The 27,947-nt window shown below is 36.3% G+C and overlaps 1 protein-coding gene across 3 annotated transcripts in view; it reads left to right on the top strand.

Moving 5' to 3' along the window:
* CEP128 (centrosomal protein 128) overlaps window positions 1-27,947 on the top strand; it is a 465,565-nt gene that overhangs the window by 84,364 nt on the left and 353,254 nt on the right. For all 3 annotated transcript variants that reach the window (XM_043472686.1, XM_043472687.1, XM_043472685.1), the window contains 3 exons: window positions 16,221-16,307; window positions 19,235-19,309; window positions 20,902-21,034. In XM_043472686.1, the coding sequence (XP_043328621.1) occupies window positions 16,221-16,307; window positions 19,235-19,309; window positions 20,902-21,034 (295 nt within the window). The remainder of the gene's footprint in view (window positions 1-16,220; window positions 16,308-19,234; window positions 19,310-20,901; window positions 21,035-27,947) is intronic.

Here is a 27,947-nt window from a genome sequence, read left to right as displayed (position 1 = left end):
TATGGGTTTTTGAAACCACGTTAATTCAGCTGTGTGGATGTGGATAAACTGATACTTTACCAAGTTGTTCCCATTAGGGGTCAATAGCAGGTGCTTATTGGCTTGGGTTTGTGGATATTGCAAATAATGGACAGAAAAGGTTTTTTAAGAGACTTTTCAGATACAATTTTTTCTTATGTAATTGTCAAGACGTTTTTAAGGGAAGTTCTTTTAAGGTTTCTCATGTAAGTTTCAAGTTTAGATGATAAAAATCACAGGGTTCTCAGTAATGGCATCACTGCATGTTTGTGACCACTAGTCGTCAGTATTGAACCATCAATTGTGACACTGCAGGCATCGTTTATTAAAGTGGCTGAACTTTGCTGAAAAATGATTACAGTATATACACGTACCTCATCTCTTAGGGCTCCCTAAACGTGCACTTGGCACAAATATTGCAACTGGAAAAAATCTAATTATTTAACTACTGCTATTTGAAACCTAAATTTGAAACAGTGTTGCTTTCTGCTATTGAAAAATAAAAGATGACATATGGAGTATTACATATTAAGACATCTGTTATATTTAACACTAAAACTGTCATTTCTATGCCTTTTTGTTAGTTTCTTTCATACTTTCTATTCAGAGCTATAATTTCTTTCTTCCTCTCTCTTTCCCTCCCACTAAGGAAAAATCTTTTTACATATAGTAAAACAATTAGAGACTACAATTTGACATGAGAATTTATTTCACTGGAATCATATAGTCTTGTGCCGTTTTCCATGTTTCATATTTCTAAGCTATACAGAAGTATCCCAAAGATACATTCTCTAAAACACTTTTTCCTAATGATTATTTTCTTCTCCTTGGTAATCACTGCCTTTGCACCCTGTTGTCTTCTCACCCCAGTTATATTCATTTTGCACTGATATTGTAATGTTGTTTGTTTTTCATTTGGTTAATCTTGTTTGTTTTTCTTTACTTGTTAGTAGTAAAGCATTTTTTTATAGCTCCATCATGACTCATTGCATTTCTAGTGAACTTACTCTTCTATTCAGTACCCTGAATCCTTTTTCTTTCTTTCTTTCTTTTTTAATACTACATCTGTAGTTTTATTTATTGCCCAAGAAATGTGAAACTGCTTAGGTTTTTCTAACATATCCTTGTCCATATTATGGTCATGTTAGAATAGTATTTGCAGCTCTTACCTTCTTATGTAGTTCTTTGATGGGCTTCATATGGCAGTGAGAAAAAGCTACGCCATTTCATGTTTATTATCTGAGGTTGAGAATGTGAAGCCTTGCTCTCCTGTATCTGTCTTGGATGGGGATCAAGTTGGAGTGATGCTGTAATTCAGAACCAGAAAGCCTGGGCAGACTTGGTCTCTGGAGCCCCATTTCCTGATCCTTCCCCTTCTGACTCATGAACTTGTAGAGAAGGTGCTAGACCTTACCTTTTTGTGTGGCTCATCGTAAGAGTACCTCATATGATTTATTTCTTCTGAAAAATACGGCTATTCATCTTGATAGCAAAATAATTTTAATTTTATTTTAGAACTTTTCTGTATGTATCCTTTATGGCCTTGCCTTCTCCATTCCTCCCATTCTTCATATCCAGTTCATTATTAAATGTTGTCAACTCTGTCTTGAAAATATTGTCTTAATTGGTAACAACTCACCGTCTATCACTTCTACCCTGACTTATTATCTTGATCTTGTGGGGACTATTGTTTCCTGCTTGGGGTAGAGGAGTAACCTCCTTGCTTCCATTCTTAACCTCCTTGCAGTCTTTTTCCCCATAGAATGAGGTAATGTTACTTCTTTCTTCAAAACCCTTCAGTGCTCTTTCCTTATCTTGTTCAGGATGAAGTCCAAAATCTTTAGCCTACAAGGACCCTCTGATGTGGTCCCTGCCTGCCATCTTACCCTGGTTTTCTATCGTTTTTCTACTTTGCCTAATTAATCTCGGCAGTTACCCTGGCCTTACTTTTCCAAGGATAGGCCAGGCACCCTTCTGCTTCTGTACATTTGTGCTTTCCATTTCCAGAGCCAGGGATTTTCAACTTGCTAAGCAGTTGCATTGCATACACCGTCTTGTCATTCACAGCTCTATTTCAGAAAAGCCTTATTAATTAGCCTACATAATATATCCCCCTTTTCACTCCTGAGCTTATCTGGCTGTATTCTTTTCTTTATAATACTTTTCCTTGTTTGCCATCTGTCTGTCGTCTCTCCCTCTGGGCAGAAGGCTGGCACTTGGTCTCTCGTACTCATTGCTCTATCTCCAGTGCCTAGAACAGTGCCTGTCATAGGCCAAGTAAGTGTCTCTTGAATGAATAAATGAATATTATAAGCTATTCATTATGAAATATTCATTTGGCCAGTACCTTCACGGACCCACCACGTGCCAGGTGCTGTGCTGGGGACTAGGGATTTAAGGCTCTTAAAATGATGTATTGCGCTTTTGGGCTCCCAGTTCAGTTGGGAAAGTAGAAATGTTAACAATGAGTGTAATTTGGTGTGTTATTTCAGCTTTGCCAAGACTCCAGAGTAGCCCGTAGGGGAAATAGTTACCCTTTCTCTGCCCTTTGGGAAAATTTGAGTGAAAGAGATGGCGTTTTTACTGAAATTGTGCATTTTCAAATCATTTTAGGCAGATCTTTTTTGAATATGATTCTACTCTATTGCTTATTGCTGTGTAAGAAGCACTTCACCAATCTGTGGCTGAAATACTTATTTAAATTCAGACCCACCATACTGTTGATTCACAACATTGCTCTTTGTCTTATCATTTTATGTCATGCTAATTATTTTCTTCTCTCTTTCATGTTTGTTACCTGTGGATTACTTTTTTTTTTGCAAGATTAAACACTTTTTTTCTGTAAGGATGTGAAAAATCCATTAATGTCAACATGCTGAAAGAAAGGAAATAGATGGAAAAGGATGATTGGTTATTCTGGGGTTTGTCTTTCAGAGTTGGTTGAATGCTATTTGGCACAGGTGGAAATGTGCAGGTCCCAGACTTACAGTGTTCCTTAGTCTTCTTCAGTCTTTCTCTTGATTTCTCTCCTTTTCTCCCGCGTCCAGCCACTCTCTTATTTAACCTAAGGTCTATTTTATCAGGTATTGATCCTTTCAGATGACACCAAAACACTTTAAATATTCTGTCTGTGGAAAATGTTTTTTTCCCCCTAAACTTCTTACAGAAGTTGAAAGAGATCTTAGATGTTATCTCTTTCAACCTTATATTTACTCAGTACTTAAGTTTCCATTCACAGAGCAAATTTCCTGCATGAATTGTAGATATCAGAGACCAGTCTCTACCAGCCATGTTATATTTTTTGTATTGGGAAATACTGAGATTAATAGCTAACTAAGTTAAAGATAGTTTCATTTTGATACTATTTTTCAGGAACCTTTTATTTAATATACTATTTAATATTGATAAGATGAAAGTTGAACATTTAGAAACGTATTCCACATCAGAGAATAGGTAATATGTCAACTGTTAGCATGCTGGTTAAGGCCTTTGGGTTCTTTTGAAGGGGGCAGTTCTGTGAGATGATGTGTAGGTGTAAGTTATCTTAAATTTCTTCCAGTCTCAATTATAGATAATTAATGCTTATGTCTTGTTAGGCTTTTTACTTTATTAAAAAATAATACCTAAGGCCATTATTTATTACATACATGTAGTGTATTTTCTATCCTCGTTCAATTCTCTGTTTCAACTACTTTTCTCCAAAATTCTCCCATATATACTAACTCACATCTTCTTCTTATTCAAGAGTTTTTTAATAATGTGTGTTTTTGGGGATGTTCTTCTGGGTTGTTCACTGTGCTTATAATTTCCTTGGTTGTACCATTGTTGAAGTAAGTCCTCACACAATTTTTTGTTTTTTCTTTCCCAGTTGTTTGCTCTCGAGGTTACAGAAGAGTCACTAATTCTATTAGGGCCCCTGTGGCCTCTGACTCATTCTTTGCTTCACCTGTTCTTTACACATATGCTTGTTCTTGTAAAGCATCTCATAGTCTCTTATTTATTTATAAATAACTGCTCATATTGCTTCTGTGAATTGCATTTAAGTCTGACACATATTTTATGTTCATAGTACATATGACTAGATCTCAAAGTAATGTTTAATTACATTTATTTTTTTATGTGTGCTTATTTTTTCTCATCAATATTATCTCTGCAAATTATGACAAATAAGGCTAACTTAAATCTGTGTAGGGACCATATGCAAATAGACATTTAATGCTATTAATGCTATGATGATGATGAAAAATGTTTGTGCTCTTGTTGACTGAACAGCTGTCTGACAATAGACTGAGGTTTTCTGAGTGCAGGACTTGTTTAATTTCTACTTTATGCTTTTCTTGAAGAGTGGAATGTTTTTATTCACATTTCCAGCAAATTTATACTAGACCATCTGTTTATAAAGCCCTTTTCCATCGTTATCAATTAATATTTATTGGGCAACTACTGAGTGCATAGTAATATTGTGTAAACAAAGATGACTTTGCTACAGATAGGCTTATTCATAGGCTTGGTACCATTTTATTTTGATTAGAAAAAGTAAAAAACAAAACAAAACAACCCCCACCCCCCGGCAATCCAAAGGCGTAAAATAATATCTTCTAACTCTGAACAGTGTAGGATGTTGTATATTTACAGAGCATTCTGCTCAAATACACCTAAAACTTGAGAAATTTCAAATTAAATTTCCATAATTATCTATGATCTTCTGTTTGTCAACAATTCTAACTCCATGGTCCTGCATTTAGAAAGTCAAACAAAGTATCATATTGCTTTGGGATTTCTAATAAAACTATGCGTCTCTTTTTTGAGAGGGAACTACTCAGATAAAAACAGACCCTCCACTAAGAGCGGTTGCTTTTTAAATTTGAAGGAAATCCTGGAAAGTACACTTGTTGGGCTCACATTTAACTTTACTTGCAAGATTTTTATTAAGTAAAAGGTTGCATAAAAATAAAATCCATTCCAGTAAAAGCAATGGCATTTAGGAGGGAAATACTCATTACTGTTGTTGCTTTTGAATTAAAGAAGTCAAAAGACTTGTATGTCTTTTCAGCATACCAACTTTGTAGGCAATGATTAAGGTTTTGTTTTGCAGATTGGCAAATTTAATAACATCTGAAGAATGAAATCCTGACACTAGTCAATAGGGGTTTTACTTTTGAGTTATTTTCATAGTCATAGTAGTGGATTTTCACTGATTCATCCATGGTCTCTGGCCTACTTAGTCATCCATGTGGCCTTGGGCTAAACTTGAGGGTAAAGACACTTGCCATGCAAGAGAGCAAAGGGAATTGGCTCTCATGGTGATTGAACCCATGACCTCAGTTGGCTTCTTTGGCATAGGGTGTCCTAACCAGTCACAGACTCCATAAATATGAACGTAGTGGAAGCAATGAGTTTGTTTATTCATCAGGGAAAATAGGTCCATAATATGTACCCATCTGTCTTACCACAATAATTCCTGTGAAAGCTCTTTGGATTCCTGAAATCATAATCACCATATGATGAGAAGAAGAAAAAAGAAAAAAATATTTAGGTCATTCTCAAACAGAAACTTTGAGTTTTATGCTGTCAAAACCTCAGGTATCTTTAAAGAACATTATTTAAGATTTTACTTACCATCAGAAGTTATAGCAGTGTGCTTAACTACTGATAAATCTTACTCAACCACTTGATACTTGATATTACTCTACTCTTTGAAAAACAAGAATGACTGCAACTTGTGACTCCTCACTATGTGCTTACTGCTTCAGTGTGGAAAATACACAGAGTTCAGCTGGCAGCAAGGTTTTAGAGTCTTCCCCTTTGATATCCCCCAAATCTATATGGTGTCAGAGTGGTAATGATCAGTATCAGATTCCCTTGGACTTCTCTCACACAGTTCTGCTTTCACTTATTTAAGTGTTTTCAAATCGTAGATGTTGGTATAGAATTTTTGTTCCTTGGTTACGGCTGAAAATAAATTTGAACAATTTAAGTAATATTCACTTAGCTGTCTTTGAGTTAGATATTGGCTCAGGGATTTAGAATATGAATGTATTGTTTTCTGCCTTGAAAAGAAGCTTACTTTTTTTTTTTTTTGTTTTGGTTTTTGTTGGCACAGATAATCCCCAACTGGATGAACTTAAAGGCTAAAATTTTCCATGACTTTAGCTAGTTTTCATGTGGGAGGAATCTCTGTCTTGATTTAGGAAAAAACAAAATTTAGAAATTCATAGAACTTGATAGAAATAAAATCTATGTTAATTTAAATGAGTAGTACTAGTTATGAGCAATAATATCCTGCTGTATTATTCATATATGTTCCTTTTCAAAATATGTATTTTTCTATTGATGTTTGATAGTTTTGGAGCTATGATTTAGTTTTAAAGGAGAGAATTTTGGAAATAGCATATTTTTGTCTTTTAAAAAATTCTAGTCAAGTCAGGTTCCAATTATAGTGTTTTATACATACTGAGTACTTAATAATGTTTTTCTTTGATTTGAAATATGACATGTCCCTAAAGCTTTTGGTTTTTTAAAATACATAAATATAAACAACTTACAACTTCAATTTATAGCTTATGTGGTCTAATTGGCATCAAAATATGGTGGTTCAGTGGTAAATAATCTGCCTGCCAGTGCAGGGAACGTGAGTTCAATCCCTGTGTCAGGAAGATCCCCTGGAGAAGGAAATGGAAACCTTCTCTAGTGTTCTTGCCTGGGAAATCCCATGAACAAAGGAGCCTGACGGGCTACAGTCCATGGGGTTGCAAAAGAGTAGGGCACAACTTAGTGACTAAGCAACAATCACGATTACTATATTATGAAGTTTAAAATATTTGTGGATTTTTATTTTGTACTTACATGAACAATTATAAAAAGTAAATGACTTATAATGTCATGGAAAGATATAGAAGAACCTTAAAGGCATATTACTAAGTGAAAGAAGCTAATTTGAAAATATCACAGACTGTATGATTTTGACTAAATGACTTTCTGGGGGGAGAAAATATGGAGATAGTAAACAGCATCAAGTTGGGGTAGAGAGGGAAGAGATGAATCGGTGGATCACAGGGGATTTTTTTAGGATAGTGAAATTACTCTTTACGATACTATAACGATGCATACTTGTCATTATATGACAGCAGGTGAACCTTATGTAACCCATGGGCTTTGGGTTATTATGATGGATCAATTTAGGTTCATTACTTGTAACAAATGTACCACTTTGTTGGAGGATGTCGTTAATTGGGGAGGTTATGCCTGTATGTGGACTAAGTATATATGGGAACTCTCTGTACCTTCCTCTTAATTTTACTGTGAACTTAAAATCACTCTAAAAAATAAGGGTTTTAAAAATATATATATAAGCACAAATATATATATACATATATAAATATACACACACACATATATATTAAGAGCAACTGTTATAATTTTCAGTAATATGACTTTTTCATTTTTTATTTTTACTGGGGGAAAAAAAACTGACTTAAAAGTTTATACTTCTAATATAATATTATAGCCCTGTTGTTCAGTGTGAGCACAGACTTGTTTTTCTATAGTCCTGTTGGTTTACCAGTGAAAACTGTTGGTTTATCATCTGCATATTCTTGCTCTTGTAACCAATGGCATGCAATTGTAGCACTGCTAAGTGACTAGGGTGAGACAGGCAGGATAGCTTATGCTCATATTTTTTTTTTTAAATTTCAGTGGCCTGCATGGGTAATTAACATGTGACCTTTATTTCATTCCAGCTCCATCATTCTTACCCAGGCTTTGCTGGTCCATTTAAAGTAAACAAAGGGCCTTTAATTCCTTATTTGTTCTATGTTTTTGAGTGTGTTATTTTTTAGAACCTCTTGATAAACATGCCTATTGTCAAAGTTGTGGGAGTTTTTATGGTCAGATGAAATGTCTACAAACATTTTCTTTTTCTCCTTTCCTTACTCTTTTACAGGAAAGGCTCCTTTTTTTTTTTTTTTATTATATTTAACTGTGAGAATCAGAAGCATCAGCCTCTAAAGAACTTAAGTAGTACAATACTCAATATGTTAGTCTTTTTAATGGAAATAGGCACACTTAAGAAAAAGAAGAAAAGTTGTTATTAAAGGTTTAAATGTTCTCTAGGGACCCTCTATTAAGGCCCACTGTTGTTGCTGTGATCTTAAATATGTAAAAGACAATCTGAATCCAGAAGCAGGACACATGATGGCTTTATAGCTAAACTGCTTTTAAGAAAAAAACAAGTTTTAAAGGGCAAAATAACACAGCAATAGAAATTCATTGGCATGCGAATTTTTTTCCTCTTCATAACTACTTTTACTGGGTCAGTTTTCAATATAATTCTAAGTTGCTTGATCTAAGTCAAATAGAAAAGAAATCCAGTGCGGCCTTACATTCTTAAAAGAGGTAGTAAATGAATTAAAGTTTGTTACTAAGGTTTAAAGAAATGACTTGTAATTTTGATTTAGTTACTGTTAAACTATTTCTCATTGACTGTTACCTGTGTTCCAAAATTTAAAGTGCATTAATGTATCTATTTACTCAGTCTTAAGAGTTAGACCTCTTTTGGTCTTTCATTTTAAACTAATGTAGAAAATAGGTTCAGTGTTTTGGGCTAGAATATTGCTTGTGTGTTACTCGTTTACTGGCTTACGTTGTATAGGTAGCAGAAATAATCTTTTAAGTTAATGAGATTTCTAAATAATACGGTTGAAATAGAGTAATTTGCTTTGGGCTGCTTCTTGATACCTCGCTTTTGCTCCTCCAATGAAAACAATAAAGTTTTAGTTCTCATTGCCTCTGTTTTCTGAGACTTACATATCCTTAGAGCAGCAGTCCCCAACCTTTTGGTACCAGGGACCGGTTTCGTGGAAGACAATTTTACCACATACTGGGTTTGGAGTGGGGATGGTTTCATGATGATTCAAACAATTACATTTATTGTGCATTTTATTTCTATTACTATTACATCAGTTCCACCTCGGTTCATCAACCATTAGACCTTGGAGTTTGGGGATCCCTGCCTTAGAATAAAAGGAGAAATAAAAAAGAGGGACATTAGATGATGTTTTAGACACCAAGTAGAGCTACAGTAGAAATGTATGTTATTTTGGAAAGGTGATATTATAATTAACTGGAAAGTGAGGAGGAAAGGAAGTATTATTGCAGATTCTTATATATTGAAGAGAATTAGATATTCTTTTATTCAACCAGCTCATATATGGAAATTCAAATTTGAAAACAAAATAGTTGACTTTCAGAAGAATTATGTGTTTCTAGGGCATAATCCTAAAGGAAATCAGTCCTGAATATTCACTGGAAGGACTGATGCTGAAGCTCCTATACTTTTGCCACCTTATGTGAAGAACTGACTCATTGGAAAAGATCCTGATGCTGGGAAAGATTGAAGGCAGGAGGAGAAGGGGATGACAGAGGGTGAGATGGTTGGATGGCATCACCGACTCAATGGACATGAGTTTGAGCAAGCTCCTGGAGTTGGTGATGGACAGGGAGGCCTGGTGTGCTGTGATCCATGGGGTCGCAAAGCGTCGGACACGACTGAATGACTGAACTGAGGGCATAATTCCATGTATTAGGAAACACAATTTGATTAAAGTTCAACTTACTGATATTCCTTTCACATCAAGTAAAATTACTAACATTTATACTAATTATAAGATACAATAATTAAATATCTATTAGTATGAGAATGTAGCCTTCCTAAGTGATCAATGCAAAGAAATAGAGAAAAACAATAGAATGGGAAGGACTAGAGATCTCTTCAAGGGAATTAGAGATACCAAGGGAGCATTTCATGCTAAGATGGGCACAGTAAAGGAAGAAATGGTATGAACCTAACAGAAGCAAAAGAGATTAAGAAGTGGCAAGAATACACAGAAGAAATACACAGAAAAGATCTCAATAACCCAGATAACCATGATGGTGTGATCACTCAGCTAGAGCCAGACATCTTGGAGTCTGAAGTCAAGTGGGCCTTAGGAAGCATCACTACAAACAAAAGCTAGTGGAGGTGATGAAATTCCAGTTGAGCTATTTCAAATCCTAAAAGATGATGCTATGAAAGTGCTACACTCAATATGCCAGCAAATTTGGAAAACATAGCAGTGGCCACAGGACTGGAAAAGGCCAGTTTTCATTCCAATCCCAAAGAAAGGCAATGCCAAAGAATCCTCAAATTACCACACAACTGCACTCATCTCACACGCTAGCAAAATAATGCTCAAAATTCTCCAAGCTAGGCTTCAGCAGTATGTGAACCGAGAATGTCCAGATAATCAAGCTGGTTTTAGAAAAGGCAGAGGAACCAGAGATCAAACTGCCAACATCCATTGGATCATCAAAAAAGCAAGAGGGTTCCAGAAAAACATCTACTTCTGTTTCATTGACTACACAACAAACTCTGGAAAATTCTTGAAGAGATTGGAATACCAGACCACTTTACCTGCCTCCTGAGAAATCTGTATGCAGGTCAAGAAGCCAACAGTTGGAACTGGACATGTAACAATGGACTCCTTTCCAAATTGGGAAAGGAGTATGTCAAGGCTGTATATTGTCACCTTGGTTATTTAACTTATATGCAGAGTACATCATGAGAAATGCTGGACTGGATGAAACACAAGCTGGAATCAAGATTGCTGGGAGAAATATCAACAACCTCAGATATGCAGATGACACCACCCTTATAGCAGAAAGTGAAGAGGAACTAAAGAGCCTCTTGATGAAAATGAAAGAGGAGAGTGAAAAAGCTGGCTTAAAACTCAATATTCAGAAAACTAAGATCATGGCATCCAATCCCATCACTTGATGGCAAATAGATGGGGAAACAATGGAAACAGTGACATAGTTTATTTTTTTGGGCTCCAAAATTGCTGCTTGTTACTGCAGCCTTGAAATTAAAAGACACTTGCTCCTTGGAAGAAAAGCTATGACCAACCTAGACAGCATATTAAAAAGCAGAGACTTAAGAAGCAGAGACAGCATATTAAAACCGTCTAGTCAAAGCTGTGGTTTCTCCAGTAGTCATGTATGGATGTGAGAGTTGGACCATAAAGAAAGTTGAGAACATTGATGCTTTTGAACTTGGTATTGAAGCAGACCCTTGAGAGTCCCTTGGACAACAAGGAGATCAAACCAGTCAATCCTAAAGGAAATCAGTCCTGAATATCCATTGAAAGGACTGATGCAGAAGTTGAAACTCCAATACTTTGGCCACGTGATGTGAAGAACTGACTCATTGAAAAAGACCCTGATGCTGTGAAAGATTGAAGGCAGGAGGAGAAGGGGAGGACAGAGGATGAGATGGTTGGATGGCATCACTGACTTGATGGACATGAGTTTGAGCAAGCTCCGGGAGTTGGTGATGGACAGGGAGGCCTGGTGTGCTGCAGTCCATGGGGTGGTAAAGAGTTGGAATCGACTGAGTGACTGAACTCATCTGATGAGAATAAAAAGTAATTATTTGCTAGCTGCCCTGCAAGGGGATCCTGGATCCTGGTAACTTTTCTTTATGGAGTGAGGAAAGTGGGGATGTTGGACATGGTACAAGTGTAAGTGTTCAAAGCTGAGAACTGTGATAGAGCACGTTGCTCTGTATAACTTTGGGAGGGATATTTAGAAGCTATTTGGGAATATCCAGAAGCTGAAAAGAAACGAGACAATGAAGCTGAAGAGAGATGGGGGGCAAATGGGGAGAAAGAGAGTTCCTGGTGAGTAAAATAGGAGAATTAGGATTAGATGGAGACTTGATGAGTGTACTCCATCCACCGATATGGTCTTCCATAAATTCTACATTACCCATTAATGCATTTGGTGCAGGTAGGTTATCTGGAGGAGAGTGCAAAGGGGTTCAGCTTTCTACTTAGCATTGAGCACTGGCCTGTGAGTTAAAATACCAGGAACCTGGGTTGCATTTTATAGGCCAAAAATGTACTGGTAATGTTACATTAGGTCTGATTTTAAGCTTAAATTGGTGGATGAAATTTACACATACTTGCATAGCCTCAAATTGTCTACCAGAATATTACTTTAGTGATTTTAATGTATTTCCACATATTCTTTGATATTCTCCTGCTGGGAAGTGGAGCTTAACTCTTCTCCCTTTGATTGTGGGCCGGACTTAATGACTTGCTTCTATCAGAGTCTGGAAAGGTAAGAATACTAACTTTATGGCGGGGAGATTTGGCAGCCACCACCCTGCCTTAAATGATCAAGCTTAACCTCGCTAGTCCTGAGTCACGTTATCATGTCCCCTACAGCGTGATGCTCTGAGAAGGGCACCTCTTGGATATTCTGTTCCCATATTTGTGAGCTCTGTCTAATTATAAGAAGACATCAGAAAAACCCATATTGAAGGATATTCTATGAAGTATCTGTCTTGAAGATACCTGAAGTGTTTGCTCTTCGAAAATACTGAAATTGTAAAAGCAAGAAAAGATTGAAAAACTTCCCCAGATCAGAGGAGACTAAAGAGATAAGATGCTCTGAAGTGTCTTGGATAAAGATCATATGATAAGTTCAATAATGCCTGTAGTTTAATGGTTTTGTAACAGTGTTGACATTTTTGTTTTGATAAACCTACCACCATTATGTAAGATGTTAATTTTAGGGAAAGCTAGGTGAAAGATATATGGGAATTCTAAGCTGTCTTTAAAATTATGAAATCTGAATTATCTGATAAATCTGAATTATCAAAAATAAAACCATTCGGAGGATTTTTTCCCTAAGGAAGAGTCTAAAATGATGTCTTGGGAAAATAGGAAAGGGTTATTAACTCCTTGACATGAACCCCCAAATAATATTTATTTTCCAATATCACTACATCATAATAATACTGTTTTTTTTCAGAGAGAAAGACTGCTTGGTGTTTGAGAAAATGTGGTGGTTAAGAAAGATGGGAGAAATCTGGGAAACTTTCATGTAGGTGATGAGCAGAGTTGGCCAATTATAAACTGCAGTTGTTATTCAGGAATTATAAAGAGATGTGAGATGTTTATTCATCCATTAAATAACATATGTTTACCACCTAAAATGTGCCAAGAATTGTGTTAGAGTTGAAATGTGATCATGACAGATAGGGTCCCTGGTCTTCTAAAGCTTATACCATAGTGACAACAAACCTTTTTCAGTTCTCTTTGGAAATGTAAGCTTCTAGACAAGGAATATTTGAATGCCTATCTATGTAAGTTAAAATGAGCATATATATGAATTAAGCTTTTTTTAAAAAATTAAGTTATGTAAACACTTGGAAAATGTGAATATGTCTGTCTTGTTTGTTTGTTTCTGATGTAAAATGTGATAGGATTTTTAAATTGTAAGTTTTGCAGCTCATGAGCAAAGGACAGAAATGGATTAATTCCAGTTAGTAAAATGGAAAAATTTCCCTGGAGAATTTTTGGAGTTTGAGTTCTTAAGTAAGTTAAATTCCTTAGAGTGGCAGCATGAAGTTAAGCCAGGTTTTAAAGGTGCCTCCTTCTGTTTTCAGTAAGGAGAGGTGGAAACAATTTGAAACATGATGTACAAAATCTTATTGGAAGGACATTAGCAGCTACTGGCTGAAGGTTGCAGAGTCTTCCAAGGTGGATTTTGAATTCGGCTTTGGAAGTGAATGACTCTTTTTTTGGGACAAGCTCATCTTTCTGGAAGTTTTTTATGGTCTTAAGTGATGCCACCTGGCTTGGGTGGGCCTTCCGTGCATACCCATTTGAAATGGCTTCTGCTTAGGAGTTTGAATCCAGAAGGGGAGGCTGGGGAGCCTGACTGCTTATAATTTGATTAAACTTATCAACTCCCCGAGGAAGTCTTCCTCATAGTCTCCTGCCTGTGGAAACACCCAGGCTGGTTTTTAGTTCAATGAAAAAGTATTGAAAAGATAACCAACTAAGTTTAACTCATTAAAGAAAAAAAAGGTGAGGGATGGCTAGGTTGGAATGATGATGTTGGGGAATAAGATAGTTCAAATATTATTAAATGAATTCATGAAAAATACAGCAATAATTTATATCTTTTTTTCTTCATATTTCTCCCTCCTTCCCTCACCCTCTTTCTCTCTCTCTCACATACGCACACACGTTAGGTGGAGTTAGACTGAGAAAGTAAGGAAAGAATAGAGATGCAGTAATTCTCAAATTTCTAGGATAATTTTTTTGAGGAAAAATTTCTAAACACATCCCACCAGCTAAAAACAAATAGGTTATACATACATAAGTAAGTATTATTACAAATTTTACTTACCTTACAATGAAGAACAAATATCAAACATCAAAATCACTTGGTAGCTTCCTGAAAAATGTTATGATTTGTAATACTTTATCAATTGTTAGCAGTCTTGTAATCATGATTGTTGATGTTTAGTCACTTTGTCATGTCCTACTCTTTTGTGACCCCATGGACTGCAACCCACCAGGCTCCTCTGTCCATAGGATTTCCCAGGCAAGAACAACTGGAGTGGGTTGCTATTTCCTTCTCCAGGGGAATCTTCCTGACCCGAGGATCGAACCCATGTCTCCTGCATCTCCTGCATTGGCAGGTGGATTCTCTACCTCTGAGCCACCTGGGAAGTCCCCTTTTAATGCTTTACAACTATCAAATTATTTAGTCTTCATATTCACTCTGTGCTTAATACTGTTATTTCAACATGGAGAGGCAATACCATTCAGGGTTAAGAGGCAGATAGCCCGAGTCTACCTCCTGTCTCTGTCATGAACTAGATGAATGACCTTGAGCAAAGTATTCAATCTTTTGTAACTCCAGCTTTCCTCTTAATAAAATGGCCTTAATGATAACTCATGGAATTTTCATAAAAATTAAATGAAAATATTTAGTATATAGAATATATTAATATTTACTTTATGTAAGAAGAAGAAGAATGCCTGGACACAGCACTCTAAAAGTGTTATTATATTTTTTATGCTCAAACCAAAATTACTCTGCCTTTTTGGGCTTCCCTGGTGGCTCAGTGGTAAAAATTCCATCTGCCAGTGCAGGAGACCCGGGTTCGATCCCTGGGTCAGAAAGATCCCCTGGAGAAGCAAATGGCAACCCACTCCAGTATTCTTGCTTAGAAAATCTCAGGGACAGAGGAGCCTGGCAGGCTACAGTCCATGGCGTTGCAAAAGAGTCAGACACAACTTAGCAACTAAACAACTCTGCCTTTTTCCTGAATAGTTTTTATTAGTGAGAGTAGGTGCTGTGCAGAGGAGCAGTAATCTCATGGATAGGGGTCCATGGTTATTCTGTATACTCATGTATATGTGCTTTGGGGATATTTGTTGGATATGTGAGTGAATGAAATTGAAATGTGATTAATTATATTTGTGTCAAAACAACAGTTTTAACATGTTTTGCTGTTTGCCTAAAAATAAATTTTCTTTTGAGCATCATAGAACTTGTTGGAAGAGAGATCTGGAAATTTGGCTTTTCTCAATTTTGATGGTCTCCACACATGTACCTTTTTAAATTTAAATGCTCAAAGTGTCAAAAAAATTTTTAAACAAATGGATTGTCTTTTAGATGGAAGATTGCTCTTAGTATAAGCTTTTTTCTCAAGTTTAATTTTGTTTTAACATAGATACAAACCAAAGCAAACACTTTTGCGGTTAAGTTTTAAAGTTTGTATTTTCTTAAAGTTCCTTTTCTTCATTTCATTAAAGAGAGAAAAATGTATACATCAAAAGGAAAAAAATATTTATTGAAGAGAAAGAAAAAAGAGTACTTTTTTTGCTGTATGTGAAGTATGGTTTGAAGAGCCAGTTATATGTTGTGATAAAATGTCATATATGTAATAATGATGCAACCAGCATCTTTCTACCTTGATAGTTTTTTTTTTTAAGAATTTGAAAAGGTAGTCAACTGGTTTTTGGTATCATATCAGAATAGTTGAACAGATAATAGAGCTTGTAAATACTATTATTTCTTAAGGCTGTAAAATTTGTTTCCAAGAAAGCTGTTAGCTAAGTTCTCTGAATGTGTTATAAAATTCCCAAAGATGGGAAATAATGAAATTAAGTGGTTAGGTAGGTTGGAAAGTTGTTTATATTTGATCCCCAGCAAAGTGATCTTAGGACTTGAGTGAATGAGCAGGTTGTAATTCATATGTATGTTTCGGGCAATTCATAATCATCTGCCTCAGCTTCTTCTTAATAAATCAATCCTTTTGGAATATTGACAGTGTTTATTTTCCCATTCTGTCTTTCTAGGCACTGAAGAAACAAGAAGCTAAAGCAGAGGAGAATGAAGGAGAAATGAAAAATAAGCTCAGACAAACGGAAAGTGAGAAGAGTAAAGTAAGATTCTGAAAATTATCTTTCAAAGAGTACTAATGTTTGGGGCCACTGACATTCATTGAATGCCTTGAAAAGTGTCCTGAAGTCATTTGCTCATTAGTCCCATGAGGCCTTTATGTTTTGGTGTGAAATCACTTGGCTTCAGGTCTCTGCCGCTCTCTGCCGCCTGCTTTTGGAAACTTGCACAGGTCGTTTGCTACCGTGTCTTCTGGCCACTTTGCTTTTTCAGAAGGGGATTAAACTTGACCATTCCTTGTTGGAGAACATCTAAAGAGCTGGGCTTTGCTGCAGGGTTAGGAAAGATCTGTTGTTTAAAGGCTGAGTATTTTGCATCTGTTCATTTTCACTACAGACGATAAAAACAAACAGCCTAGTTCTGAAAAGTCCTCTGTTCTAATTAAATATTAAGAACCTTTGCTATATATTCACATCTGTGAACTTACAGAGCCTAGCCCTTTAGAACTGGAAGGTGATTCAGAGGCCAAACAACTCTCTTCAGTTTGCAAATGAGTAGGTTTCAGGCTGAGCCTAGAGTAATAAATGATAAAGTGAAAATTTGCCCCCGCTGTAATGTTCTTTATCCCACATTGTCTTTTCCGTCTGCCTTTGCCTCCTTTATTTCACCAAATTCCTTACAGTTGCATGATGCGTCTCTGCTGCCTTCTTGGTGGTGAGCAAGATGTGTTGGGCCATCACGCTTGCCCTTTGGGAGCTGAGACTGCTGACATTACCCAGGAATCATGACCAGGGTAGGCCCTGGTAGATTTTCAAACTGCTTTGACTTCAGGGTGATTTCTTCCCTTTTTATTTAGCCACAGAAACAATAGAACTGGTCAGGTGTGGATTTTGTGTGGATTCTCTGCCTCCACAGGTACTTTACAGCTGGCTTAGAGTTGACCTTCGACCATTTTGGGCTTAGGAACCCTGACCCTCTGTGCAGTCTAAAATCCGAGTATAACATGTAGTTGGCCCTCTGTATTTGCAGTTTCTCTCTAGCTATACTTCCACACCTGTGAATTCAACCCACTGGGGATCCTGTAATACTGTGGTGTTTACAATTAAAAAAAAAAAAATCTGTGTGTAAATGGACTTCTGCAGTTCGAACCTATGTTGTTCAAGGGCCAGCTCTACTTTAAAAAATATGTGATATTTATTTTCTGAGCTGCATGTATGGTATTTAAAAAGCTTATATAATTGGATTAGAAAATTGTTTTGAAATAATAATAGGTCCATAGAGGTTGCAAAATAAAATGTGCCCTGTGCCCTTTACCCAATTATTCTCAATGGTAACATTTTGTTTTATTGAGGTCCAGTATCAAAACCAGCAAACTGACACCTGCAATGCATGGAGCTTATGCAGATTTGACCAGTTGTATTGTGTACTGAGTGAGTCTGTGTGTGTGCGTACTTCCATGCAGTTTTATCTCATGAATCTCATTCTTACTGCCACCACAATCAAAGCACAGAACTCTTCCATCACCACAGTGCTCGCCCATGCTTCTCCTTAGTAGCCACACCGACCATATGGACAATTTCTGAAGGACTCATGTATAGATAGTAGTTTGTTCAAATGAAGTGATACTTTAGGATAACTATTAAAGTCGAAGCACTTAATAACATCTTAATACAAACTTTTGATTTCACAAAATGACCTTACCCTTACAAATTGCAAGCATGTCCAGCATATGTAAGCTTTGGATTTTTAGCAAACACTTTTTCCAAGTGTTTGGAAACACTTTCCAAGTGAAAGGGGAGGGAAAATGATTTTTCCTTTACAAACCTTTTAGGTTCTTTGGCTGGTAAATAATTAAATTGATATCAAGCAGATTAAAAGGAGAAGAAACATTTAATGTTGTATGTATGGGAGCCCCACAAACATATGAGATACACAGGCAGCCAGGCAATTGAAGCTTATCTTCCATCCTGAGCTAAGGAAAGAAATAGGGGCCTGGGACTTCAGAGGGAAGGAAGGCAGTTCACAGGAAGTGAGAAGAGGGGGTTACCATTAACAGATGTTTGCCCTGCCACGCAGGTAAGTCTTTCAGATATAGATGGTACCTTTAGTAATAGCTCTCTTCCTGGTACAGACCCACTTTCTAAATTTTTTTATGCATTTAAGGGGAAAGTGAAAAGCCATTCCTGAGTCTGCTGGGCTTTGCTTACCATCAGTTCACAATAATACTTGAGCCAAAGAGGTGTACTTTAGGGTGGCATGTTTTTCACCCCTTCACATCCTGTTATATTTTTCAACTTGAAATAAGCTAGGCACAGTGACTTTGTAGCATATTTAGTCACCTAACTGGTACATTTTCTGTGGGTATTATCTAATGGCAGTATTATTAGGGAAATTTAAAATGTCTTATTCTGAACTGAGATACTTCAAAATTTTCGGAATGTTATGAATATTGGAGATATTAGGAGTATAAGACTATTAAGAATATAAAGTAGTCACCAACTAGATGAAATACACCTTGAGTCATTAGGTCCCTGAAATTTTTATTCTAATTTAGTTCATATGATACTGCATGTAGCTAATTTAAAGAAAAATTGCTTTAGAATTTTGCATTAAAATGATTTAAAACTGAAGGGAGCTCAGTTTTTAGAGATATTTAGAGATATCAGATTTATTTTAGAGATAACAGAAAGGAGGCCTTTAAGGAAAAAAGATTTAAACAGGGTCATAATTGAGATGAAACTGACTAGAGCGCAGACCTCCTGCAGTCTGGTCTGGTTCAGTTTTTGTTATTTAATTACCATTATTTTAATGGGAGCATTGATATGTGTTTATCGCAAGATGTTTATCTTTTTATATTAGCTGTAAAAGTCTGAAAACCTTTTCACTTTTCTCCTCTTAAACTGTGCCTGTAATAGTTTAGTTATCTTCTGCCCCATTGGACATTTTCCCTTATCCTTTGATGAAACTCTAGCTTCAACAGGAATTGGAGCTATCTCGAAGGTTACTGAATCAGTCAGAAGGCAGCAGAGAAACACTTTTGCATCAGGTAAGTGTGCAAGCTATGATAATCTGCTTTTAAATTAAATCAGGATTGAGTCTCTTTCCCTATTAGATGTCTTTGTAAAAGGGCAAAAAAATTCAGGTCTAGGAAATTTTATTCCTAACAGATGTATATTAGCACACATAAGCAAAAGATGAAATCCTTTCCGGAAGATTCAGAGCAAGCCAGCACAAAGCACCAGCCCAGGTTCCTCCTGTGACAGTGTGTCTTGCTGATTGCCGCTCCAATTTAGAAATTCTCTCTCTTAGCATAACCAGTGTGAAAGTGAGACTGGATGGGAAAGATACAGTTTTCCCAGGAACTTAATTTTATTCGAGGAGGCATTGGAGAGTGAAGGAGGAAGTAAAACACATAAAACAGACCTTTGCATGTTCAAGTTCCCTTGAATGTATCATTGTCTTATTTTCTCATTTTCAAGATGCTATCTGATTCCTTTTAACCGGAGATAAGGCTTAATTTTAAAGCATAACACTTTGTAGCCCGTTAACCCATAATATGAGTTTGGTGCCTCTGATATTTAAAGTTCAGTAGCTTGCAATAGCCATCTTACATACGTTGGGAAAGGGCATTGGATTTCTAACTGTCTTTCTGCTTGTGTTTAATGTAAATTGCAGTTTTTCTTGCCTCTCTTTTGAGGTATGGGTTACATAACTCAGTACATAATATGCTAGGTAGGCAAAGATGTCAGACATTATAGATGTTCAGGAGTACTTTATTTGACGATTAATCCTGAAAATGCAACATAGCACCTGTTTTACAAAATCCTTAAAAACATGTAATGGCTTTGTTCTACAGCCAGTGGTATGATGGAATTAATGTTGGCAGAGTTTAGACTTTCTTTTTTGGAAGGTTATATCTATATTCAATTCCTTCTGATTCTTTTGGTTTTGGAACTCTGCCTTATAACTTTTAATCTTTTGAAATAAGAGATTTCTGTGTTTAGGTTGCCATTGTGAGTTTAGCTGAGATGTTCTGCCACCGCTAACTTGTTTAATGGTCATTGGGGACTTGCCTGCTAGACTTCAGATACATGAAGATGAATAAAAGGGTACCTGACCTCAGGGAGTTTATACTTTTTTCAACAGCCTTTAGTACTTATTTATTTTGAGCAGTACTTTGATATCAAAATGTTTTAAATTGTGATCATTTCACTTGACTTTACCGACCAATAGACTACATTCACATGAAAGAAAATAAGTGAAAAATGTAAAAACATACAGTACTTAACAGGAGGTGATTTGGGTTAATAGTAGTAGAGTGGAAAATAGGGATTTTGTAAAATGTAAAAAGTAGGTGAAAATAGGGATTTTGTAAAATGTGGTCACATTATTTGTCATAGACACAAAGAAGGGGAAAATACCTTCATTGTGAAAGGAATAGGAATAAAGAAGTGAAGCAAGAGACTATTCCACTGTGCTTGTCATGAGATTAACTTGGTTTCAACTTGTGCTTACAATAATCTGCTGGAAGTGATTTTTCCCCCCTAGGGAAATAATTTGTAATAATTTATAAGTTCAATTATTGTTTTCCTGCTTTTAAAACTAATGAAAGTTTCATCCTTGATTATATGTATTTAGGTAGAAGAACTCCGTACACAGCTTATGAAAGCAGAAGGTGATCCAAAGGGTTTACATCATCAAGTATCTCAGATTTCCAGGCAACAGTCAAGCCTTCAGGATGGACAGGGAGATGACTGGAGGTTTAGGAGAGGTATAATTCTGATTTGTAAATGTCTGGGGCCTTTTAAAAAAACTTTTATTGGAGTATAGTTGCTTTACAATATTGTGTTAATTTCTGCTTTTTTGATCTTTCTTAAATAATTTTCATTTTCAGAATTGCTTATGTTCTTTTCACCCTATTTCTTGATCTATTACAGGGTTTTCCAAATTAATCCTAGTTTAGCATGCAGTTTTTAAAAACAGACATAATTTTATAGCGGTATTGAGCAGATGGAACAGAGATTTCCCATATATGCCTGCTCTTTCATATCACAGCTTTCCCAGCTGTCAACATCCCTCACCCCAGTGGTGCATTTGTTACAACTAATGAATTGGATATTGACACATCATTGTTGTGCAAAGTCCATAGTTTACCTCAGGGTCCACTTTTGGTATTGTGTGTTCCGTGGGATTAGACAAATGTGTAATGACATGTATCCATCATTGTAATATCATAGTGTAGTTTCACTGCCCTTAAAGTTCTCTGTGTTTCACTATCCATCCCTCTCTCCCCCTAACCTCTGACAAACACTAATCTTTTTATCACTTCCTTAGTTTTGCCTTTTCTAGAATCTAATATATCAATAGTTGGAATCATACAGTATGTAGCCTTTTCCGATTGGGTTCTTTACTTAGTAATATCTCTTTAAGTTTCCTCCATGTCTTTTCATGGCTTAGAAGTTCTTCAGAAGAAAAAAAGCAAACTTTTTTTTTTTTTTTTTTTTTAAAAGCACTGCATAATATTTCATTGTTTGGATGTACCACAGTTTATTTATCCATTCATGTACAGAAGCCTGTCTTGGTTTCTTCCACGTTTTGGCAATCATGAATAAAACTGCTGTAAACTAAATATCTGTGTGCAGATTTTTGTGTAGACTTAAGATTTCATCTCTTTTGGATAAATATCAGAGAGTGTGATTGCTCAGTCATATGACAAGAGTGGTTAGGTTTGTAAGAATCTTCAAACTCTCTTCCAAAATAGCTATATCATTTTGCCTTCTACCAGCAGTGATGAGATTTCCTGTTGTTCTGCCTCCTTCTCAACACTTAGAATTGTCAGCGTTCTGTATTTTAGCCATCCAGATAGGTTTGTAGTGGTATCTTGTTTTAATTTGCATTTTCCTGATAACATGGTGTAGAGCATTTATTCATATACTTATTTACTATATATATATATACACACACACACATATGTATATCTTTTCTGCTGATATATTCATAAAGTCTTTGGCCCAGTTTGTTTTCCTGTTATTGTTAAGAGTCATTTGTATATTTTGGCTAGCAGTCCTTTATCAGTATGTCTTTGCAAATAATATCTCACAGTTTAAGGCTTGGCTTTTCATTCTCTTAAGATTATCTCTCACAGAGCTGAAACTTTTAATTTTAATGAAGTTCAGCCTATTTATTCTTTCTTTCATGGATTGTGAGTTTGGTGTAATATCTAAAAGTCATTGTCAACCTGCAAATCATTCTCTTACCTTCTAAGAGTTTTATAATTTTGCATTTTACATTTAAATCTGTTATCCATTTTGAATTAATTTTTGTGGAAGATATAATAAGTTCTGTGTCTAGATTCATTTTTTTTTTTTTTGCATGTGAGTCTTCAGTTCTAGTGTCCTTTGTTTAAAAAGACTATCTTTTCCCCATTGTATTGCTTTTCTTCTTTGTCGAAGATCAGTAGACTGTTTTTCTGTGGGTCTACTTCTGGGCTCTCTGTTCTGTCCCAGGTGTCCAGCTGTCTTTTTTTTTTTGGCCAGTACCACACTGTTTTGTTGGATAGTGTCAGTCCTCCAACTCTTTCCTTCTTTTTCAGTATTGCTCTTGCTATTTGGGATTCTTTGCCACTCTTTGTAACTTTAGAATCAGGTTGTCAATATACACAAAGTAACTTGCTGGGATTTTGATTAGCTTGCGTTGAATCTATTGCTGGAGTTGAGAACTACTGACATTTTGACAATATTGAGTCTTCCTGTCCATGAACATGGATTATCTCTCCATTTATTTTGTTCATCCTTGATTTTTTTCATCAGAATTTGGTAGTTTTCATCATATAGATATTGTTAGATACTTAAGTATTTGATTTTTGGGCTTCTCAGGTGGCTCAATGGTAAAGAATCTGCCTGCTCATGCAGGAGACTCTGGAGACATGGGTTTGATTCCTGGCTTGGGTAGATCCCCTGAAGTAGGAAATGGCAACCCACTACAGTATTCTTACCTGGAAAATTCCATGGACAGAGGAACCTGGAGGGCTGCAGTTCATGAGGTAGCAAAGAGGTGGACCTCAGTGAGTGACTGGCATGCATGCATTTAATTTTCGGGGATGCTAATGTAAATAGCATTGTGTGTTTAATTTCAAATTTCACTTGCTTGTTGTTGATATTGGCATCCAGTTTTAATGTCTTCTCTGCTTGATTTTTAAACCCATTTCAGTTGTCAGACCTGCTTATCTCATGAGTCTTCCTTTTAGAAAGAGCCAACAAGCCAGTTGTGGAATTTTTTTTTAAATTAATGCACACACATATATGCTACACATACATATCACACACATGTGAGTGTATTTATGTGTGTGTATTTGTACTTAAATTGGAACTCCCTATGCTTTTCACTTTCTCTTAATCTGATTTTCAATATAAATTAATATCCTATCTTTGTTTTGTTACCTGGAGATTGGGGAAAAAAATTAATCAGATTGTAAAAGTGGTCATGAACCATATGATTGGCTTTTTTAATGTTGATTAGAAAGGTATTGTGTTTGAAAATCTTTAGAATGTTTTTTCAGTGGAGGTGTTGATTTTGGTTGTAGAATTTAATTACTCTGGATGTATTTCTTTTTGAAAGTTTTGTGTTTAACAGAAATGGTGATACTGAAATTTTATAATGTTTTCTAACAGATTACTAAAGATTGTTCTGCTCTAAATCATTTAAATATTAAGGCATTTTACTCAAATGCCTAAATTACCATAGAAATTCTTGTAAGCGTTTGATGTTATAAATTCCCCAGATTCCCTACACTTAACTCAATATGTTGCCTAAGTTAGAATTCCCACATTACCAGAAAATCTTCTGCATCTACCAGAAAATGGCAGATTTTGACATACCTGTCCTAACATATTTGCATGCCAGAAGGAAATGGCAACCCACTCTAATATTCTTGCCTGGAGAATCCCATGGACAGAGAAGCCTGGTGGGCTACAGTCCATGGGGTCGCAAAGAGCCGGACATGACCAAGCAACTTCACTTACTAAGTTCAGTTCTGTGGTGTTGTAATTTAAACGTATTTTGACATTAGAAGCTTGGAAGAAAAGCTATGACAAACTTAGTGTATTAAAGAGCAGAGACATCACTTTGTTGGCAAAGGTCTGTATAGTCAAAGGTATGGTTTTTCCAGAGGTCATGTACAGTTGTGAAAATTGGACTATAAAGTAGTCTGAGCACTGAAGAATTGATGCTTTTGAACTGTGGTGCTTGAGAGTCTCTTGGACAGCAAGCAGATCAAACCAGTCAATCCTAAAGGAGCTCAACCCTGAATGTTCACTGGAAGGACTGATGCTGTATTTCCAATACTTTGGCCACCTGATGAGAAGAGCTGACTCATTGGAAAAGACCCTGATGCTGGAAAAGACTGAAGGCAGGAGGAGAAGGGGACCACAGAGGATGAGATGGTTGGATGGCATCACTGACTCAATTAACATGAGTTTGAGCAAACTCTGGGAGACAGTGAAGGACAGGGAAGCCTGGTGTGCTGTAGTCCATGGGGTCACAGAGTCAGACACAACTTAGCCATTGAAAAACTTTAAAATTTATTTTTAAAGTAAAATATAGGGTATTAAGATTATTCATGGAATTGTTATGAAGTTGTACATAGGACTTCTCATTTTGTTTGGCAAAAGAGTCTGTGGTACATTTGTTACATGTTTTGTTGTCTTATAGAATCTAGTTAATTTTGGTGTCTTTGAGGACTCAAAGACTCTCACTTTTTTAAGCTGCTTATTAGGCTTAATAAAAAATCTTAAAGTTCTCTTATTGTGGCAATGGACTTCTTCACTTTCTTTTAATAATTCTAGAGTTTTCATCTTTATAGAATACTTGCATTATTTAAAAAAAATTCTATGTAAAAAATTGCACTTGTCATCCTCTGCCTGCTCTTTATTCCTCTACCCACTGCAATATGACTTCCACTTCTGCTTCTAAAATTGACTTTGCTTAGTTTACTAGTGGTATCCTATGTCAAATTCAAAGGAATTTTTAATTACTTGCCTTAGTTGTTTCCCATTTGTTCCCTCTCCCTTAAAACTTTTCCACTGACTTGATTGTTCTTACTGTTTCCTGGTTTTTCTATCTTAGTTGTTTTCAGTCTTTCCATCTGAATCTTTTTCGTTTGTTTCCAGTCTGCGTTTTAAATGCTGTGTTCTAGAATCCTATTTATGGATTTTCTCACTTGGTGCTTCTCCCCTGGGGTTGTTATTTAATCTTAGGCTCTAGCTATTACCTACAAAGGATGACCCCTAAAGGGAGCTCTTCTCACTCTCCTGACCTTCAGCCCTCCAGATGGAGGTGCTCCTTGGGCGTCTCTATGTGCTGTTCCAGCATGCTCAGGAACAGGTTTACAACTGAATTCTTAGTTTCCTCCAAATCTGCTTTTATCTCCTATCTTAACTGGTCGAATGTTTCTCTATCCAGATAAGCCTAAAATACAAAGAACATCGGAACTTACTTCTCCCCTCCATCTAATTAGTATCCTGTATCCTGTCTGTCTGAAGATTCTGCTATCTCTTGAAGTGGCTTCTTTTGTATTCCCACTAACCCAGTTTAGGCATGCTTTATCTCATCTCTGTTACCCTCTTAACCTGTCTGATGCTAGTTTGTCTGTACTCTGTTTTCGGCCCTGCTACTAAAGGAACCCTTCTAAGCCACACACCTGTCATGTTATTCTCTTGATTAAAACCTCTCATAATTTATTGAGTTCTGGGACATCATGCTACACATGTTACACTGTGTCTTTTAGTTCTTACAAATGTTCTAAGAGAAGGATACTCTTCTTATTCCATTTTAATGATTTTTTTTTAAAGGCTAAAAAAGAAATTGAATTCCTTGCTTAAAGTCACATTTGTGGGAAGTAGCAAACCAAATCTTTTTTGTATCCAGGCTTGAACTCTTTAACTGCTATCCTCTACTGACGCATGAACATTTGTAGCAAGAGTTCTTTAAAATGGAGCATATGAGATAATCCTCTGGGAGGAGAGTGTCTCTAACCCTATTTGTGTTGTGTACTTTATGTTTTAAGTATTTCAGTTTTTATAAATTTTTCATTATATATGCATATATGTGTTATACTTTAATATTTATATATCTATACTTTAATATTTTATGTAGGGACTTCCCTGTAACTCAGATGGTAAAGAATCTCTCTTCAATGCAGGAGATCCAGGTTTGATCTCTGGGTTGGGAGGCTCCTATGGAGAAGGGAATGGCAACCCACTCCAGTATTCTTGCCTGGAGAGTCCCATAGACAGAGGAGCCTGGTGGGATACAATCCCTGGGGTCACAAAGAGTCAGATACGATTGAGCAACTAACACTGCACTACTACTGCTATTTTATGTGTAGAACATATCAAAATGTTATGTCTCCACATCAGATACATAGATGTGTTTTATAAAATACATATATGTGTGTGTGTTTATGTACATGTTCGTATATATTATCTTCATAAGTTGTATAATATATATTCGTACTAACATTAATTTGCATATATGTGTGTATACACTAATATATGTCATAAAACATGTCTAGGTCTATATATAGGTAGGTAGATACTACACAGAGAGAGGTGCACACACAGCATATCTATATGGGCCTCCCAGGCGGCTCAGTGGTAAGGAACCTGCCTGCCAATGCAGGAGACGTAAAAGATGTGGGTTCCATCCCTGGTTGGAGAAGATTCCCAGGAGGAGGGCATGGCAACTCACTCCATTACTCTTGCCTGGAAAATCCCATGGACAGAGGAGCCTGGCAGGCTATAGTCCACGAGTTCACAAAGAGTCGGACACGACTAAAGTGACTTGGCACACGTGGGTATATATTAATAAATTTATAAAATAAAAGTTATTTTTAAGATAAATGGATACGTGTATTTTTCAAATGAATAAATACATTTATACATAAGACATGCATATTTTCAGGTTGATGATCTAGCAGGAGTGGGCAAAGGATGGCACATGAGCCAAATCCAGACTGCTTCCTGTTTTTGAATAAAGAAACTTTATTGGAATACAGCTACTCCCATTCATTTATGCATTGTCCAGGTCACTTTTGTAATATAATATCAAAGATGAGTAGCTGTGACAGAGACCGTGTAGCTGCAGTATTTACTGTCTGACCTTTTACAGAACTTGTTTGCTGACTCTTAGTCTGTAGGCTGATTTCCAAGCTTCCTGGCAGCGCATGACCGCTGACTGCCAGCTCACCTACCTCACAAGTATTAGCTATGTAGAACGTGGTGTGTGCAGGCACCTGAATATGAAATCCAGTATTGTTCCTGGGTGCTTCATGCTGTTTCCTTTCCCTGAAATATCAACCTGACTTTGTCTGCTTTGCTTGGTGAAATTTTTTATCTATTTTTCAGAACTAACTTTTAAACCAATTCTTACAACCTCAGTTTCTTATTAAGATAGTTAATCATTCTGTCCTTTGGACTGATTTTGTATGATAACCAGAAAGATACAGGGAAATATCTGAATAGTATCTGAAGGTCCTCTTATTACTGTTAAAATACCTTTGCATCTTTTATCCACACTGTGCAATTTTGACAGTTAATATTTCTGAAGTTGGGATATGTCTTATGAATGATCTGTAAATTGTATTTGCTCGTGTTTCCTTCCTTCCTTTTCTGGAAGTGAAAGTACTA

This window comes from Cervus canadensis, chromosome 6 (assembly GCF_019320065.1).
Source record: "Cervus canadensis isolate Bull #8, Minnesota chromosome 6, ASM1932006v1, whole genome shotgun sequence".
NCBI classification, from domain to species: domain Eukaryota; kingdom Metazoa; phylum Chordata; class Mammalia; order Artiodactyla; family Cervidae; genus Cervus; species Cervus canadensis.
Note: the sequence above shows the minus strand (reverse complement) of the source record. Positions and strands in the feature narration are given on the sequence as shown.